Genomic DNA, 17,541 nt, shown 5'->3' with positions numbered 1-17,541 from the left:
CCTCAAAACTCCCTTTCTCCCTTGTGCGTTCGTCCCTTGCACAGGGATCAGTATGCATGCCTCCTGTTCCTATTCTCCTGGCCCCTCTCCTTCCGCCGGTGTACCTTGCGATCCAGCTTGCCCTTCTTCCACTTGCCGTAGCGATCCGGGGCGCTGACCGCCTCGATCTTGCGTTTCCGGCTGCGCGCCTCACGCCTCCTGCGCGCGTGCTCCGTGACCCGCATCAGCGCAGTCGTGTACGCCGTCGTGCCGACCTTGCGCTGCAGAGCGTCCATGGACTCCTCGGCCTTGGTCTTCAAGGCCTCGTACCGCGTAGTGAAGAGGCTGTCGGCCGAGTACGGCACGGGGATGTTCGGGTCCGTAAAGTGGTGCAAAGGCGTGAGCAGCGTGTACAAGGTGGACGAGTTGGTGAGGGCAGATGTCGGTAGTGTCGCGAGGAGGATGCTCAGGATGTCGCCTACCGCGACCTTGGGAACCAGGAAAGGTGCCCTGGGCGCGGTCTCCTGGACGAGAATGTCCGAGAGCCACGATAAGAATGTCTGCAAGGATACTGCAGGAAGGGTCTCTGATGGCTCCTGATCGTCGTCGTCGACCCCGGTCCATTCGTCCTCACTCTCTGCATCGTCTTGCCCATCGGTGCCCTCCTCAACCTCCGCCGACTCCTCAGATGGAGCGTCGTCCACAGGCAAGAACTTCGCCAGCATGATAACCACGCGGCTAGTTTCCGTGGCCAACGTCTCATCAACCTCGGTCTGCTCGAGATTCTCTGCTTCCTCGGCAGACAATGCCGTGTTGCCGCGCCTCTTGAGCGACTTGCGCCTCCATCGAGCAATCACCGAGGGATTCAGAACACCAACTGCATGCATCACAAGCTGCTGGATCTTCTCCTGTGTAAGTTGGAGCCCATGAGAGCCTGTAATGGTCTCGGTCACTGAGGAGACGTCGTTGTTTTGGTAGAAGTCGGCCAGGTATGTGCTCAGCAAGCGCACGCTAGCCAACTTGACAGTCGCATCCGCATGCGCGAGTGGCTTGGTGATCAGCTCCCAGAGCTCGCCGTTCGATAGGACAACTGCTGGGTGCTTCTCGATGAGCATCGGCATTGTCTGCAGCAGTGTCGTCATAAGCTCGGTGTCTCTGGCGCTTGTCTTGTATTCATCCAATACTTTGATGAGGCTGCTAAGGAGGAGATTCAAGTCCTTCTTGTCCTTCGAAGTTGGCTCTCGAGCCTCAAAGTACAGAGCGAACCCTTGCACACCAAGGCGCAGGACTGGGAGATTGTCGTCTTGCTCGAGCCAGTTACGCACAAGTGTGAGGAATTTGGAGGTCCGTTCCTTGTCAGCCTTGCGAAAGATCTCCTTGATAAGTTCACCAGCGGCGAGGCGACACTTCTCGCTGTCATCATTGGCCAGGACCATAATGAGAGGAATGAAGCAGGTGGTGGCAACTTCCTGGACAAAGTCATCTGCGGACTTCATCAAGAGAAGGTGGATGATCTCCATCGCGGAGAGCCGCCCACCTTCACGGTCGTACTGCAAGTTGGCAACCACAAAGCTCAGCTGCTTGGCCCACCTGTTCTTCTTCTGGGGATATTCCCTCAAGAACTGGAAGAAGGCTCCCCTCGCCAGGTCTCGAGTATCCTTGTCGTCGTTGGTGACCATGATCGTGCCGACGTAGTCCAGAGTGTCATAGACGGTCGCAGTCTCTATCTTGCGCTCCAAGACGGAGCGTAAGAAGTTGAAAGTGACATGGCGATAGAGAGGCTCTGTCAGATCATCCTTTAGTTTGCCCAGCAGCATGTCGATCGCCGCCTCTTTGACAGGCACATCTCGGCGATCACGCAAAATTGTTGACATGAGCTTCAACGATGTCTGCGCTATGTCCGTAGTGGTGGAGGTCGAGGATGACAGACACCGAATGGCGTCTTTGGCAGCCACTTTGTACAGCTTCTCGGAATCGTCGGTCTTGAACGGGACCTTGACAAGCACGACCAAAAGCTTGAAGGTGGCGATTTTAATCTCCTCCTCACCTGCCACGATGGCATCACCAAAGATAGGGATGAAGCCGGCAATATTGGCTGCCGTGCGAAGACTGTCGTGCTTCCTGAGCACAGCTCTGAGCACATCGATCGCAAAGCGAGTCAGCTTGAAGGTATACTTGTTGGTCGTGCCCCGTTCGCCGCTCTTCTTCGCTCCCTTCTGGATCAGGTATCTGCGGAGCTTCGGGTCAAGCTTTGGCTCTACCTCGGGCTTCTGGCTCTCGTACACTTTCTGAATAACCTCGTAGCAGAAGACCAGAGTGTCGCGACTTTCGGCTGCGGCGTTGCCCATGAGACCGGTGGCGATGCGCGACAGAAGATCGTCAATCTTGCGCACCATGCGGAGGTCCAGCTTCTCCATCAAAAGAGACTGTAAAGGCTGCACCAGTTTCACCAGGTGGCTGACTGATGCTGTTTTGGCGATCAGCTCCATTGAGTCTTGGCTCTTGCTGCTCTTCACCTCTTTCATCTTGCTCGTGTACTCTTCCGCATCCTTCTCCTGGCCAGTCACTCCGAAGATGTCGTCCATGATGACTGCCACGATTGTGTCGAGGCAGTAGTCGAGATCGCCAGGCTGAAATTGAGGGATGACATGTACCAAGATGGTATGCATTGTGTAAGATAGAACGTGCAGCTGATAGCCTTTGGTCAAAGCGCCGCGAAGTTCATCCAGCACGAAGCCGAAGCATGAAGGTCCCAACAAGGAAGACATCTTTGCAAGAGTGTCTCTAGCCATGGCGCGTGACTCTTCAGCTTTACTCCGCAGGATGTGGCAAATGTCCGTTAGGACTCCGGGAAGCTTTTGGTTGAGTGCCTCTTCTGGAAGCAGTTTCAAGATCTTGACGATGATGATGCCTACGGGCACACGAGAGCTGACGGTTGTTTCGTCCTTCTCGTGTATGTAGTCCATCAGAGGCGGCAGAATATTGACAAGAAGATCTTCGCTGAACTTCTCCGCCGAAGGCATCGTCCTTGCGAGCTTCCGCTTCTTCGCCGGTCCGGCATCGCCGCTGCAGTCCACGTCCATAGCATCCTGGTTCTTCTCGGCATGCGCCACAGCCAAGGTATCCACGAACTTGCCAAGCAGACGGACCAGCTGCTTCTGCATCTCCGGCTTAGACTGGATGTAGCTGATATACCTGCGCAGTGTCGCACGGTACTGAGGCCAGTCGAGAGATATGGCAATCTCAGCAATTGTAGTGCCAGCTTGCGCGCCAACACCTTGATCGTCGCTCCCTTCTTCTTTGCCGAAAATGAAATGCTCAAGGAGCGGCAGGAAGAAGTGGGCGAGGTTGCGGCTGCTTAGCTCCTGTCGGTGGTTTACTTGTATCAGAAACTGCAACGCGCGCATCTGACGGGCTGTGGCAGGTTTCAGAATATTGCTGAAGAAGCTTGGGTCGGACTCTTTCTCATCTGGCTCCGGACTGAGGCCAATCATGTCGCTCACTGGAGCCCAGTCGGGTAGTGTTGCAACCATGACGCCAACCACCTTCACGGTTTCGCGGCGTACCGTGTCGGATTCGTCTTTCGCGTTCGAATGCATCGCTGGCAGGACAACATCGCCAAGCATAGTGAGATATTCGTCCCTGGCAGGTGTCTCAAGCCCAGCAGTGATCTCGATGAATCTGCAGATGCAGTCGGCTGCGTTGGCAGAAAGAACGCCATACTCTTCGTCACGACGAATGTAGAAGAGCATGTTGTGCATCAACGGTGCCCATTCCCTGACTGTGAACTGGACATCCCGAGCCTTCGTGATGGCGTTGAAAGCGGACAGTCTTGTCTCAAAGTCTGGTTCATCCATGCGGTTCTCTTTGAAGGCGTTGAGTCTAGAACTCAGTGCGGAAACTTCTTGGTCAATTTCGGAGTCCTTGGCCAGGATAGCGAGAACCCTGCACAGTGCTTGACGGTTTGTGCGGTCCTTGAAGTATCCGAAAAGTGTCGCGACAGCGGAGTATACTTTGCTGTACAACTCATCGTTGGCCTTGACGTCCTCAATCTGAAGCATGCTCTCGAGAATCGACAGAATGCTTCCCTTGACCTTGGGGTTCACCCGCCTGGCTGGCTCGCTCAGCAGGAAGACTGCTACGTCAATAAGTTCTGCAGCTTGGCCATATTGACGGAGCAGCGGCGACAACTCCACGACAGATTCGACGCAAGCGGTGAGGAGATCCTTGCCGATCTCTCCCTTGGCCTTCAGGACAAACGTGATGTTCGACAGGATAAGATCCAGGTTGGGCTGAAGGAGCTCTTCCTCAATGAGCTCATTGAATTCTGACTCGACAGCGGGTTGTTGAGATAACTTGATGAGATTGCGGATGACGCTCAGGGCAAAAACCTTGACCTCGTCTTTGGACTTCTCCACAAGCAGGCAATTGGTAAGCTGGCGGACAATCTGATCATCAATGGCAAGAAACAGTGCAGTCCTCGGGAGCGCTGAAAGCGTCCAGATAAGTTGCATGACTGCTGATACTCCTTGCGTGTTCTCGACCGGCAGTTTCTCCACGCGAGGGCTGATGGCCTCCCGAACGATGATCTCCTTGAAAGGGTTCCACTCGAAGCTGGGAGCCTTGCGAAGCAGTGCAATCAAGCACTTCAGTGCAGAGAGCCTCACAGTCCGGTGGAGCGAGACGTTTTCGAGACCTTGAGCATCGTCATCCTCATTGTCGCCATTATCCCTCAGGTTTCGGCAGGCCTGAACCAGACAATAGAGTACCGGATGGAGCATCTTCTCGGTGTATAACTGCACGCTTTCGCCCAATTCGTCGATGATGGCCTCAACCATACGCAGAAAACCCGCTTGCTTTCGAATCGGCAAGATGTCATGCGTAAAAGCTGCCTCGCGTACATGGGAGTCCTCCACCACATGAACGCCTTGCAGATCTCCCAGAGCAATATCCAAGAATCCACCAATGTCCTGGACGTTCAGCTGGCGTAACACAGCCAGCCTGGTTGCGTGCTGGCCGCCTCGACCACTTGCGACACCTTTCTTCGAAATTGTGCGTCCATAGAGCAGTCTGAGCAGCACAGGCATCATCTCCTGGCGATGTTCAGGCTTGATTTGATGATCACCTTGAAATAGCACAGTAAGCTCGTTCTTGAAACGGGCGTCGTCGAGCAAATACTCCAGGTTCTCTTGGTAGGGCTTCACGCCTTCCTGTTTCCAGGCAAGAATTGCTTTCAGCGATGATTTCTGCACTTCGAGATCGCCATTCCCCAATAACCGCAGCAGAGCATCATATACCTGCTGGCTCTGGAAGAGAACTTTCGGGTTTGTGAACTGTGCAAAAACCTTGATGAGAGCCTTCTTGTCAAACAGCGACCAGGACTCTGTAGACATCTCATCAAGGTGCTCCTCTTCATCAGAGATGTCTTGTTGCGAGTTGTCGTGGTTCCAGGCCAGGAAGAATGGCACAAGTCTTCGTGAGCGCTTCTCAGCTAAAGCAGGTGAAGCGGCCAGGACTCTAAGGGCTTGGGAGCGAGCATTCTCGGGATTTGGTGGGGTGAGTTCTTGCTGCTCTTCGAATGCCTGAAGGAGGAGCTCAGAAGGTTCTGCCACCACTTTTTGCACCTCCATGCCTTTGCTTTGGAGCCGGGCCAGGTTGGGACATTCAAAGTCGGTACGGCCTTTGTTCTGTTGAGCAATCGAGTCGTTGACTGGGCCATCCCATCGTTTGGACGAGACTTCCAACCATTTGAAAGCTAGCTCAGCGACCGGCTCATCCCCATGCTTGGTCGAGCCAATCTGCGCCAGCGCTTCAACGGCAGCATCCCAGAGCGGTGTGAGGCGTACCGTCAAGACTCCAAACAAAAAGGATGGTATGGCGCGCAACAGCCATGAGCCCTCCTCGATATTTGGGTACACCATTGCCAACTTGCGCAGGTGGACTGAGATGGCTCTGATGTTCTGCACGTCCAGTGGTGTTTCCTCCGTTTGAAGCATAATTGCCAGTGCGTCCTGCTGATCCGCAGCAGCATCTAAGCGACCCAGCAGACGAAGCGAGGCAAGACGATGACGATGAGAGGGCGCAGAGAGGTTGTCAATGAGGCATTTGAGCAGAGGGCTCTCCTCGCCATCTTGGCTAGAGCCTTCACTTTCGGGGCTACCCTTGCCATTCAGCCGCTCTTCATATTCGATCATTGCCTCCAGGAATCCAGTCAAGTCATGATATCTGGGCGCGGCGGCTCTCAGCAGTGGACCGATAGAGCTATCAAGCTGCCCAGTCGCTTTTGCCATCTTGAGGTAGGCAGAGAAGCCCTGGGTCACAATGAACCGGGCTTCATCCGTCGCAATAGACTGAGAAGGTCGCAAAGCCAGCTTTAGCTTTCTCAAGAGAAGCTCTGCCACGGGGCCATAAGTCGAAGGTCGCACGGTCGTAATCTCGAGGAGCTGAAGCAAAGCAGAGTACTTTGGGAGGCATTTGTCGCGCCATGTTTTGGGGTCCTTGTCGCATGCGTTCGCAGCACCCTGCTCGGGAAATGGTGAGACCTCCAGCCTTTCAAACGTGCTGACTATTTGATCTTGCCAAGACTGGGGCAATGAAAAGTCTTCGGTGTCGGATAGCCTGGGAAGCCCTCGACCTTCGATCATCCGTGGCAAGAGCACACATAGCAGTTCTTCATTTGGCTCTTCAGACCAGTGCATGACCACAAACCTATCGATATGTTAGTATGGTGAAGCATATATATCATCGTTTGATCAACTAACTTTTGAAACTGCTTGAGAAATAAACTGCGAAACCTGTCCGGGTCCAGCTGCGAGAAATAAGAGCAGAATGGAATGAACCAGCGCATAAGTGGCTCATTCGACATGAGATTGCTGAAGGTGGTGAGGCAAGGGATGATCGCGTCTACTGGAGCTTGCTGCCAGACGATAGCGACATTGACCACGACCTGTTGCCAAAATAACGCTTGTGCCTCGTCGTGCAACGACGGCAGCCCTTTCGCAGCACCCTTGAGACAGTCCAGCAGCGTGGTCAGCACCTCTGGCCATTTCGTGATACGACTGCCCTTGCGTACGCCCGTGATGGTGCCGAGTAGCCTGATGTACAGGCAATTGCGCGGTGACTCGCCGCCCTCAAGCGATTCGCCCTGGGCACAATCCAAGACGACTTCGAGAACTGGTGTGAAAGTCTCAGACCTTGTGTGGTGAACAAGACTGACAAGGACTGCGCAGACAAGGTCGGACCACATTGCCGATCTCGTTGAGATTGACTGGCCAGAAGGCACGGACGCGATTAGTGCCCTTAAGATTTCGGGGCCGGTCGTATGAACTACTTGGCCTTGACCTTTCATGGCCTCGGCAAACATAGTTGCCAGGCCATGGTAGTACAATCCATGCTGTCGACTCTCAGCATTCTTGTCGAGGTCGTCTCGAGCATGTTGTATCAAGCGAGGAAGGGCCTTTTCGCGATGCGCTGGCGCAGCAGCTTTCTTGACTAGAAAGCTCAGTGCCTCGGCCGCGAATCGTGCGATATGTGGTGGATTTCGGTCGCGGCCCAGCAGCGGAGCGAGCGTGTCGTATGTAGGGATGATGTTCGGTACTATGAGTTTCGACAGGTACTTGAACAGAAAGGCAAGACAGGCGAAGGTCCACTCTATCACAGCAGCGTCCTGCGGCCGGCTTGCGACTTGTACGATCAACGACAGGGCTGCAGGATAGTACTTTTCGAAGCGGGCGCCGAGATCGTGAGCAAAGGCAGTCAAGAGATCGAGAAGCGGCTCGAGAGCCTCTTTGTCGTAAGCCGAGATATACCGGGACAGGGCTTCGAAGATCTTGTCTTGGAAGTGAAGGATCTGAGGCAGGCTGTCAGACCAGGGCAGCACCTCGCGCCGGAAGGCCATGTACGGCTTTGAGATGTTGAGGTCCGTCCATTTTTCCAGGCCGTTTCTGAAATATGATGTGGCGGCATCGAGATCTTCCTTGTCGAGGTCGTGTCTTCGAATTTTGCGGAGCGGGTCGAGCGAGTGCAGCTTCGAGATCTTGGTCGTGAAGGACTCCCATCGATGATTCTTCTGATGGGGAGTGCTGTTGGCCTTGCGAGGCTTGACGATGCGCCCGGAAACGGTCGAGTGCATTGTGTCGTGGGGGGCCTCTCGGCAGGCTTCTGCACACCGGTGGACAGATCGCCTTCGTCGGCCTTGTTGACGCGCGACAGGTGGCTGTCGGCTCTTGAAGAAAAGTTGTAGAGTTTCGTCCAGACCCTGGACCCCCACTGCGCGCAGTGCTTGACGAAGCTGGGCAGGCGCAGTGCTACTTTTTTTGCGGATCGCCGATAAGATAAGCCGCCAACGCCATCGATAAGCGTGCCCCGAACGCCCATGCCTGGTGCCGGTTTGCCTCAATCAGCTAGCGTGATCCTGAAGCAGCCAATCACCTCCAACGTCGCGCCCGGGCTCAACCTGAGAACTCAGGAGCTAACCGCATCCAGTACGTACCTTGCTTCCGTTACGCAGTGAGCTCCATGCTCGTCGCGACTCACCAGGTGCACTACAACTTAGCATACCTTGCGCCAGGTACCTGCGTCCACCTGCAGACGTTCTCCTCTGAAGTCGCGCCGGCATACTTGAAGCGCAACGGCGTGACATCTCTGCACTCTTGCCAGGCAACATGGCTGCCAAGATGTGAGTCCTCTGCAACCATTTCAACGTCAACCAGGAACGTCGAGCTGACCCAAGCATGCAGCATCGTGCTCGGCAGTCTGAATGGCAGCTTTGAGACTGCGTTTAAGAAGCTCGCCGCCTTGCATGCCAAGCAGGACTTTGCCTTTGCCATCATCACCGGCAACCTCTTCAGCCTCGAGCAAGATGATGAGGCGCTGACACGCCTCCTCCAAGGCCAAGTGACGGTGCCACTGACGACTTACTTTACAGTTGGCACATCACCTCTGCCCCAGCGTGTCCTTGATCGGCTGCAAGGTGATGAAGACGTAAGCAGCACATGTCCCAAATCTCACTCGGGACTCATCCTGACATCCGAAGCAGATCTGCGAGAATCTTCACTATCTTGGCAAGCGCAGCGTCACCAAGACTTCGGATGGCATCCGCATTGTAGCCCTTGGTGGTGCGCTCGACACAACGATTGTCGGAGGCCAGTCCAAGGAGCAGTATATGCCGCTGCATACTGCAGATGACGCCAAAGCTCTACGTGGCGCGAACAGCACTGACATCCTGCTGACAGCTTTGTGGCCGGATCAGGTGTGGAAGAACTCCAATGCTCCTCTCTCGCCAGACCACCAGGCATCAGTCGCCAGCTCTGCCGAGGTCGCTATGCTATGCGCTGCACTCAAGCCGCGGTATCATTTCGCCACGTCGTCATCAGAGTTTTTCTACGAGCGCGAGCCTTTCTTCCATCCTCCGCCCAGCACAGACTCGGATGCGATCGCCATCACACGTTTCCTATCACTGGCTCCATATGGTAACACTGCCAAGGCGAAAGCTCTTTACGCTTTCAATTTGCAAGTTGGCGAGACGGCCACTGCCGTCCCACAGGGTAGTACAGTATCGCCGTTCATGACTAGAAGCGCCCTGGGCAAGCGCGGAGCAGGAGCGGCGGATCAACGGGCAGATGGTCATGGCCGTGACGGTGACAATCGCCGACGTCGCAAAGCACCACGCTCACCGCCGCCCGGCCCAGACCGCTGCTTCTTCTGTCTCAGTAACGCCAACCTAGACACGCACATGATTTGCTCCATTGGCGAAGACGCATATGTGACCACTGCCAAGGGACCTTTGCCGGCGTCCGACACTTTCGCCGAGCAGGGGATCGCATTCCCAGGTCACCAGCTCATCATACCTTTGTCCCACGAGCCGACGATTCGTGCAATGGCTGCCGATGCTGAGAAAACCTATGCAGAAATGGCACGCTTCAAGGAGGCACTGCAGGCCATGGTATCAGCGCAATCCAAACACAGTCTAGGAGCTGTCACTTGGGAGATCAGCCGCCAGGGTGGAATACACACCCACTGGCAATTTCTGCCAGTGCCAGCGGAACTGCTGCGCAAGGGCTTGGTCGAGGCAGGCTTCAAGGTCGAGGCCGAGAACCGTAAGTACCCTGCACTGGAAGACACTTCCCTAGGCTCGGGAGTCAGTGAGACAAGCGACTTCTTTCGGGTCTGGCTGTGGTCCGATGATAGCGACACCGGCATCCAAGGCAAAGAACTCGTCATGCGTCTCGACGACAGCTTCCGGTTTGATCTCCAGTTTGCTCGGAAGGTCATGGCAAAGCTCCTCGGACTGGAACAGCGACTCTACTGGCAAGACGTGGTCCAATCGGTCACGGAGGAGACTGCAGACGTCGAGAAATTCAAGGAGACATTCAAGCCTTGGGACTTTACTGTCTGAGGCGAGCAGGCGCGACAGGAGTCATACAAAGTTTCTGGAGCCATGTACAACAGGCGTCACGGAAAGCCGGTTAGGCTGCATTTATGGAGATAGCTGGCGTTTGGCGTCTTACAAGAAAAGCATAATTGATTTCACATGGAGGCTACAACAAACGACCCGTGGTGTCAGTGACAGTAAACAGCTCGATGATCGGCAAGGAAGGGCTCGGTGTAAGCACCGCGGGTCGCAGTTCCAGAGTTGATATCAGCCCTTCATATCAAGTTGCAAGTACTGTCCAATCATTGCACTGTCTCGGGGCAAGGCAAGCTGATGTGCTTCCCAACGATTAGCATTCGCGATAAACTCACGCACCAGCCCGTCGGCGCGGATTATCCGTCAAGTGAGACATATGTCTTGCTTGCTATGGATGCTTTTAGCACACTATCCTTAGAAGGTAACTTTGGTCCTTCGAAAAGGCTCCTGTTATCCGCTCTCTTCACTCTAGGGCCTACTAAACACAGTGATCGTGAATCGTTTTTCCAGCAGCCGCTCAATGCCCGCAAGGATCGGCGTCTTCAGCCGTAGAGATCCGCAGCCGTTTGTGCGACCTTTCCTGCAACAAGACGTCACTTGCCCGCCTTATCATTATCTGAAGCCAACTGAAACATTCATGCTTCTGAGACCTGTGCGGAAAGACCATTGGTCAACCAATGGCTTCGCAGCTGATAGCGGTGTCATCATGCCGTGCGTACTCGTTTCCGTTGGGCACTGGCGATCGAAAAGTCGAGTGCTGAGCCACTGCTGCCAGAATATCTTCCGGTTTTTGTCCTACTCCAACAGTGAGTAAGAGTCCCTTGATCAAAATACTTGTGTACGATCCAGAACTTGCCACGCTGAGATAATAGATAGCGTGAGGGACGCCGAACAGCCAGCCATGTCTCGGTTATGCATTTTACATTCGCGGGCTGGGCCGCACCCGCAGTGGCTTCTTTGTCCCTTTGCTCACCTGACCCGGCAACTAAACTCTCTTTCTGACTGACGAACTAGGCCAGAGGTCGATGCACTCCCTATCATACTGCGGTGTTCTCGTAGTTAGGCAGTGATCAACACAGCTCGACCTTTTCAGATTTTGTCAACAAAGAGGGAAGGATACACAGCTCACCACGGAAAAGTATTACGTTACGGATAGCGACTTCAAGAGACAACCTCATGGACAATAACTCGATCACGGTTGGGGATCTCGTTCCGCAACTGGCTAACTTCAGCCTCTACGATCCTGACCCTGCGGCCATCTACCGCGGCGCACAAAACTTTTCGCAATGTTGTGTCCGAGCCTTGGACCAGTCTCTCTACGTCGATGCCTCTGGCAATCTTTCGTACTCTTCCTCGTCATACGTCGACCCAAAAGTCACCATTGCAGAGCTGACAGCCGCCATAGCAGGCGGCAGCACTGACCTCTTTCCATGCGGCGCCTCGTACGGCGGCGATCCTCAGGGCTCGCCAGAAATACGTGTGCCCTATCGATGGTGTGCGTCCGAGTGTGCTGGCTGGGAAATGAGCCACGCGCATTCGATGCAGCAGTGGATCGGCCCTGCGGTGCAGTTCATTGTGCCCAGTCTGGCGTTCTGCCTCAACATCCCCCGGACGCGGTCCCTCGCCATTCCAGACGCAGTGTTCAAGGCTCACCCACGCTCCGTGCTGGGCCTTGCGAGCTACTGGCTGCGCCTGCTGGCTGCCATGCTGCTCATGTTTGTCGACACTTTTCTGTGGCTGGCCATCTGCTTCGCGTTCGCCGGCCCCATGCTGCTGAGCGCCGTGTTTGAGTACATGGTTGATCGCAAGATCCTCGAGTTCCTCGTGCCTCCAACTAGGTCTAAGGATCCGCCACGCTTGCCGCTGCGGCTCAAGGCGCAGTTCCTGATCGCCGTCGTGGCTGGGAACATCCGTATGTCGACGGTGGAGAAGAATTGCGACGAAGCAACGATCTCGTCGGCACCAGTTAGCCCGGTGTCGACTACCTTCGCGGAGAAGTCAGCCTCGTCCGAGGACAAGTCGACTGGTGGCGTTGACAGCAGCGACAGCAAGGACGAGAGGGTCGAGAATCTGGATCTGGAGAGCATGCGCTTTACGCCTTTGTCCAGATCAACCACTCATCGCATTGTGCATAACGCAATATGGAAGCGCATCATGACCATGATCGACGACCACGAAGATCAGGTCGCAAGGGGCATCACCGACGTGGTGTCGCTTCCCACGAAGCTCAAGTCTATCCTGAATTCCCAGCCGAGGTAAGCCACGACCTGGCAGCACTTTAGTGCCCGTCCGACTCTTTGAAATCTGGACCTCCGAGGCGACCGGATCGTATGTTTCACATGAGCTGACCCTTTTCTCCCCATCTGTCAGCTTTGGAACGACAATTGGTGCACCCGTTTTGTTCTTTGTAGGCGGTTTCATCTACACAGTACTCGATGTCGAGAACAATCTTGGCGACAACGATACCGCTCACGCTCTCGCATTTGGCATGTGTAAGTAGTACGATTTCCATCGCGTGATGCTCACTTACTGACACCGTCAGGGTGGATGGTCATTCCATATCTCGCCATCATATCCAGCGCCATGCTCGCTGCCAATGAGCCATTCGCGCTGGAAGGCATCGTCTACGACGGCGGCAAAGAAGCACTGAAAGACGCGTACGATGCAACACTCTGGGCGAGCTTCGTGCGTCGTGCGCGGAGGCACCAGCACATTGACAGATTTCTCAACTCTCTGCACGGATACAGTCTCGTGGGGCGATGTTTCGACGGCCATTTCAAGACAGTCAAGCTGTGGAAGCGCGGCCTCAACAAGAGCAGATGGGTCAAGGAGGCCATTGATGAGTACACTGCAAACTACTCGCGTGCTCGGAAGGTGGGGAGATCTTCCGTTGCAACCTTACATCCCGGAAATCTCAATACAGCCGAGCTCACCCCCCCAGTGGACGTCCGAGCTGCCTTGGGCCTCAAGTTCCATGACATCTGGAACGTGGGCGTCGGCAGCTCGTTTCTCATGCTCACGCCCTGCGTCTTGGCCTTCCTCGTGAGCTACAACACACCGCGCAACGGCCTCTCATGCCGCACCCTGACATATCTCGTCTACGCCATTACTCAGGTGTGCGAGATGCTTCTCTGGTCTTGGGAGGCACGGCTCAAGATCAAGTACGGGCCTCAGCGCTGGAGCCAGACCCGAACGCCTGCCAAGCTGGTCTGCTGGTGGGGGCAAGTCTTTGTCGGATTCTTTGCAATACTGGCGGCTGTAGGAGGGACGATGATGCAGCTGCTGGGGGTATATCGGAGCTGTGCTTGTAGAGTAAGTTTGACTACGTCCATTTCTCTGGCTTTCAGCGGCGGGACACTTCCAAACTTTTCCATATCCGGACACAACTGGTTTGTTTTTAGTCCCAGGATATCCACTCACTGAATGCTGCATAGATCCCCGTCACCTACTGGAACGGCCGTCTCGATGATCCGGACGCGTACATCATCCTCAGCAGCAACACAGCAGCCAGTATCCGGGCCGCCGGGACGTGGTGGACCTATACTGCAGTGGCGGCCGTCGCCACCGTCAGTCTCGTTTGTGCGTTGGCGTGGTGGCACCAACGCCGGCTGAAGAAGGTGTTTATGGACGTTGCTGACAGCCTTGAGGGGTCCATCGGCTCAGCTTAGGGGAGACAACACAGCGTAGTTTTTGAATAATGCCGGACCTGCAGAGCTGATAATGAACGAGATTTATACCCAGTGACAGTTCATCTGCTATGTCATGTAGTGTAGCCTGGTCATGCTTGGCCGCTTGAGTTTCACGTGCGAGTCTGCTGCGTTTGTGAAAGACATATCAATGTCTGGAATCATTTGCTTGAAAGAGCTTCCGAGAGGGTGAACACTGACTTTTTGGGATCCGTCTCAGGAGTGCCTACAGAAGAAAGGCACCATCTGCACCACAAACTGTTGATATTGATACTGAAGCACCGATCCAACTGCAAGGTCAGGTTAACCCGGGCACATTTGACCATGAAAGACACGTCCAACGACATTCAGATAGCCCGTCAAGAGACTGCTGTGCCCCGAACGTGAACTTGATCCACCTATCAACACGATCCTGTCCCTGCTGTCTGCAACGGATTCCACCTTCTCCATACCTTCCAGAAAGCAAGTCCACTCCTTCGATGGGAGTTCGATCTGTCCCCATCGATCTGCTGCAAGGTCGATCTCGTCCACGATCCAGGTCCATCTTTCATCTCCAGACTCTTGCTCGAAGGGACTGACCTATGCAGCCCCAAAAGTGGCGCCTCACAATCACCAGAGACCACGATCAAGAGGGTCTCATCTCTTTCGTCTCATCTCGTTGAGCCCACAGACATCATCAACTCATATCTCGGAAGCAAGCGGTGTGGGACTCCGATCGAAAGCTGCGCGTGCCAGCTCCCGAACGCCCAGGGACCTTCCCAGAACCCAAGACCCCGCCGGAAATGAGTATCTGCCCACCTCACTCTTGCACCGCCATCCCCGCATGCCAGCAAAGTCATATCAAAGCCGCCAGGAAAGTGCCGGGAACATCCCTCGGGCCAGAAGCAGCTATCGCGGGACAGAGAGCTTCATCTGACGTCGTGCGACGAGGATGACCCTGGGTTGTCTCTTTTATCTAGCAACGATCTAATTAGCTCCACCATTCCAAGTCCATGGCCAGGCGCATGGATGGCACTTTGACGACGCTGTCGAAAAAAAAGAAGAGAGAAAGCCTCGACAAGCCGGGATATTGCGCTCTGTGGATCACGGCATCCGTGCCCGTCGTCGTGGTGCTTGGGAGAGTATGTATTTCTCAAGACCAGCTCTTTGCTACCCGTCGCTAACGAAGCGCGGATATCCCTGCCACCTGCCACGTTTTTCTTTACTTTGCCACGCTTCCAGAATTAGTTTGTTTATTGTGAACCACGCACTAGCACGCGCGAAACGCGCAGAGTAGTGTAATCTTCGCAATCATAAACCTGGCGCAGATCTATCCACACACACACACACACACACACACACACACACACACACACACACGCAGGCACACACAGGCGCCCACGTGCGTGCATGCCCGCGCATACTTGCATTTGCGCACGATGATGCCATACTCATTCCTAGAGCCTCACGAAAACAGGGCGTGCGGGTGGATGTCCCTGCAGGTTTTGTCCCTGGCAGTGCGCCCGCCCCTGTCCACTATAATTCGGCAGTCTTATAACCGCCCCCACGCTAAAGACTTTCCTCTGCTTTGCACCCGCCCCGGAAAGAAACGGTTCACCATGGCCCGTGGTTTTAGTGCACCGGCGCAAGAACGCGAACTAGACTCTAGCGTACTTGCAGTGAAATGACAGTCGCGGTACGGCCTGCCTAAAAGAAAAAGAAAAAAAGAAAATCACGTGAGAAAGTGGCCGTTTGCAAATATTCAAAGCAGGGCTATCCTGGAATGTGAGGGCCGTCGCCATCAGTTAGGAGGCTTAAACCTTTCAGAACTTGGGCCGGAATCAGACTGGTTCCAGAGCGCGGAGATGACGCCGATGCACAGGCGCGTCCACCCTGCACGCCTCGGCGGGAGCAAGTCTGTCTCGGTGAGGGCAGATTGGCCACGTTCGAGACTCTGGCGGCCCTGGAAAGTCTTGCAAGCAAGGGGCGTCCGTCACATTGCCAGGCGGCTAGAGCAAAGTGCCGCCGCAAAGACAGGATTATACTGGTCCACCTCGAAGACGTGAAATTGCGCTGCAAGCCTCCACGGGATACACATGCCTGGCACGAACAGGACGAGAATGACGTAGTGATCACAAGCTCCTTTCCATCTCGTAGTCAATGTGTGTGCCGAGCTCTTATTTCTCGCTCAATTCTGGCTGTGGAGAGACTTGTTTTGTGTGCAGGGTGGGAATGTTTCCTTGGACGCGTTTTGGTCAACCCATGCACAGAAAAACAACCCATGGCGCACCATCATCCTAGTGCGGAAACACGGAGAGCGTTGCGGTCTGTGCATCGACTCCATGCAGCAAAGGGAAAATTTCCGCCCTTTTGCGACGACATTGCTTGAATGTGCACGTGAACAGGACAGGGACTGAACAACATTGAGACTCAATGCAACAGTTGATGCGAGGTCTGGTTGCAAATGTTGCGGTTGCTGCTGTCGTTGTTGGTATGGGCGGCGGGTGTTATAGACTCGAACTACGCAGGAGAGAAGAGCCCCAATGTTACCTGCGAAGAACTCGCCGGAACCAGCCCACGACACTGACGTCATTTTGTATCCTCCAGACCTGTTCAGAGTATTGCCAGAGAGATAATCCGGCTGCTGAGCCGCCTCGTGATTCGGGCATATGGAAGCGTCCTGGAAGCTCGGGGATTTGAGTCATGCGTATTGCTGATGGTCATCGTCAAAATTTCGAGCCTCTCTCAATGCCCATGTTCATGATCGGCCAAGGTCATGCACGATGACGGCGACAGGAACTTCGATCGGAGCTGCGCGATCAATTGCGACATGGTCAGCAGCGGTTGCTGTGGTATCATCAAGAATATGCATCGTTGTTGTGTCACTCATCGTGGAGTCGTGACCCAGCCTTGGCAATCTTCAGATGGTGATCACGAGTCTTAGTTGCAGATCATTCGAAGTTGTCATAATGCTGAAATCTATCCTGCGGAAAGCTGTGGCCTTGATACCGGCAAGTGGATGTTTAAGATCGTGAGTTGACATCAACTGCACCATTGACCAGATCGTCCAGGGTCAGGAAGAATTTGGAGCTGTCCAACCAAGCCACTTGTTTATTCTCGGGAATCACAAAATATTTGTAGCAGATTATGAGCGTAGGAGCATTGATAGTGGCCATCTAACTGAGTGCCCACTAAGTTTGGCTCCGGGTGCTACAAGTCCATCATGGACGACAGCACCATGCTTCGGTTGGACGCAACTCGTTCCATTGTGAATGCTCCTCGTACAGCATGCGTTGCTGATTTCTTCGCGAAGATTCTCAGCACGATACAGCACGAGTTACGACTCTCAAAGTTATAGTTGTCTTGGTACCAACTTCAATTATCAAAACTTGATGGCTATGAATACCACAAAAACCCCAACAATTGTCATCGGTGTTGTGAGACACTCCGTTTCGACCAATGCAGTATCTACTGGTTTACAAAAATTAC

At 54.3% G+C, this 17,541-nt stretch overlaps 4 protein-coding genes across 4 annotated transcripts; 3 read left to right on the top strand and 1 right to left on the bottom strand.

Moving 5' to 3' along the window:
• Window positions 1–47: 47 nt before the first annotated feature.
• B0I36DRAFT_375263 (down-regulated in metastasis) lies at window positions 48–8,110 on the bottom strand (the record flags this gene model as incomplete). The annotated part of the gene is made up of 2 exons (XM_046160349.1): window positions 48–6,687; window positions 6,741–8,110. 2 exons carry the CDS (start codon window positions 8,108–8,110, stop codon window positions 48–50), a joined length of 8,010 nt encoding a protein of 2,669 aa, XP_046010110.1.
• Window positions 8,111–8,537: 427 nt separating this feature from the next.
• On the top strand, window positions 8,538–10,714 carry B0I36DRAFT_291879 (CwfJ C-terminus 1-domain-containing protein-like protein). Its single transcript, XM_046151759.1, has 3 exons — window positions 8,538–8,656; window positions 8,718–8,961; window positions 9,017–10,714. Exons 1-3 carry the CDS (start codon window positions 8,643–8,645, stop codon window positions 10,373–10,375), a joined length of 1,617 nt encoding a protein of 538 aa, XP_046010109.1. The 5' UTR covers window positions 8,538–8,642; the 3' UTR covers window positions 10,376–10,714.
• An 849-nt stretch (window positions 10,715–11,563) lies between these two features.
• Window positions 11,564–14,116, top strand: B0I36DRAFT_385345 (uncharacterized protein; the record flags this gene model as incomplete). Its single annotated transcript, XM_046161060.1, has 4 exons — window positions 11,564–12,642; window positions 12,758–12,879; window positions 12,930–13,675; window positions 13,822–14,116. 4 exons carry the CDS (start codon window positions 11,564–11,566, stop codon window positions 14,053–14,055), a joined length of 2,181 nt encoding a protein of 726 aa, XP_046010108.1. The 3' UTR covers window positions 14,056–14,116.
• Window positions 14,117–16,428: 2,312 nt separating this feature from the next.
• Window positions 16,429–16,913, top strand: B0I36DRAFT_326854 (uncharacterized protein). The gene has a single exon (XM_046154392.1). It carries the CDS (start codon window positions 16,486–16,488, stop codon window positions 16,750–16,752), a length of 267 nt encoding a protein of 88 aa, XP_046010107.1. The 5' UTR covers window positions 16,429–16,485; the 3' UTR covers window positions 16,753–16,913.
• Window positions 16,914–17,541: the final 628 nt, after the last annotated feature.

The sequence above is a fragment of the Microdochium trichocladiopsis genome (assembly GCF_020744255.1).
Source record: "Microdochium trichocladiopsis strain MPI-CAGE-CH-0230 chromosome Unknown B0I36scaffold_7, whole genome shotgun sequence".
NCBI classification, from domain to species: domain Eukaryota; kingdom Fungi; phylum Ascomycota; class Sordariomycetes; order Xylariales; family Microdochiaceae; genus Microdochium; species Microdochium trichocladiopsis.
Note: the sequence above shows the minus strand (reverse complement) of the source record. Positions and strands in the feature narration are given on the sequence as shown.

Bases quoted from the DNA above. Each gene is read 5' to 3' on its own strand.
- B0I36DRAFT_291879 (XM_046151759.1), top strand. The intron at 8,962-9,016 runs GTAAGCAGCACA...CATCCGAAGCAG, and splicing joins GGCTGCAAGGTGATGAAGAC to ATCTGCGAGAATCTTCACTA.
- B0I36DRAFT_326854 (XM_046154392.1), top strand. From the start codon at position 16,486: ATGCAACAGTTGATGCGAGGTCTGGTTGCAAATGTTGCGGTTGCTGCT.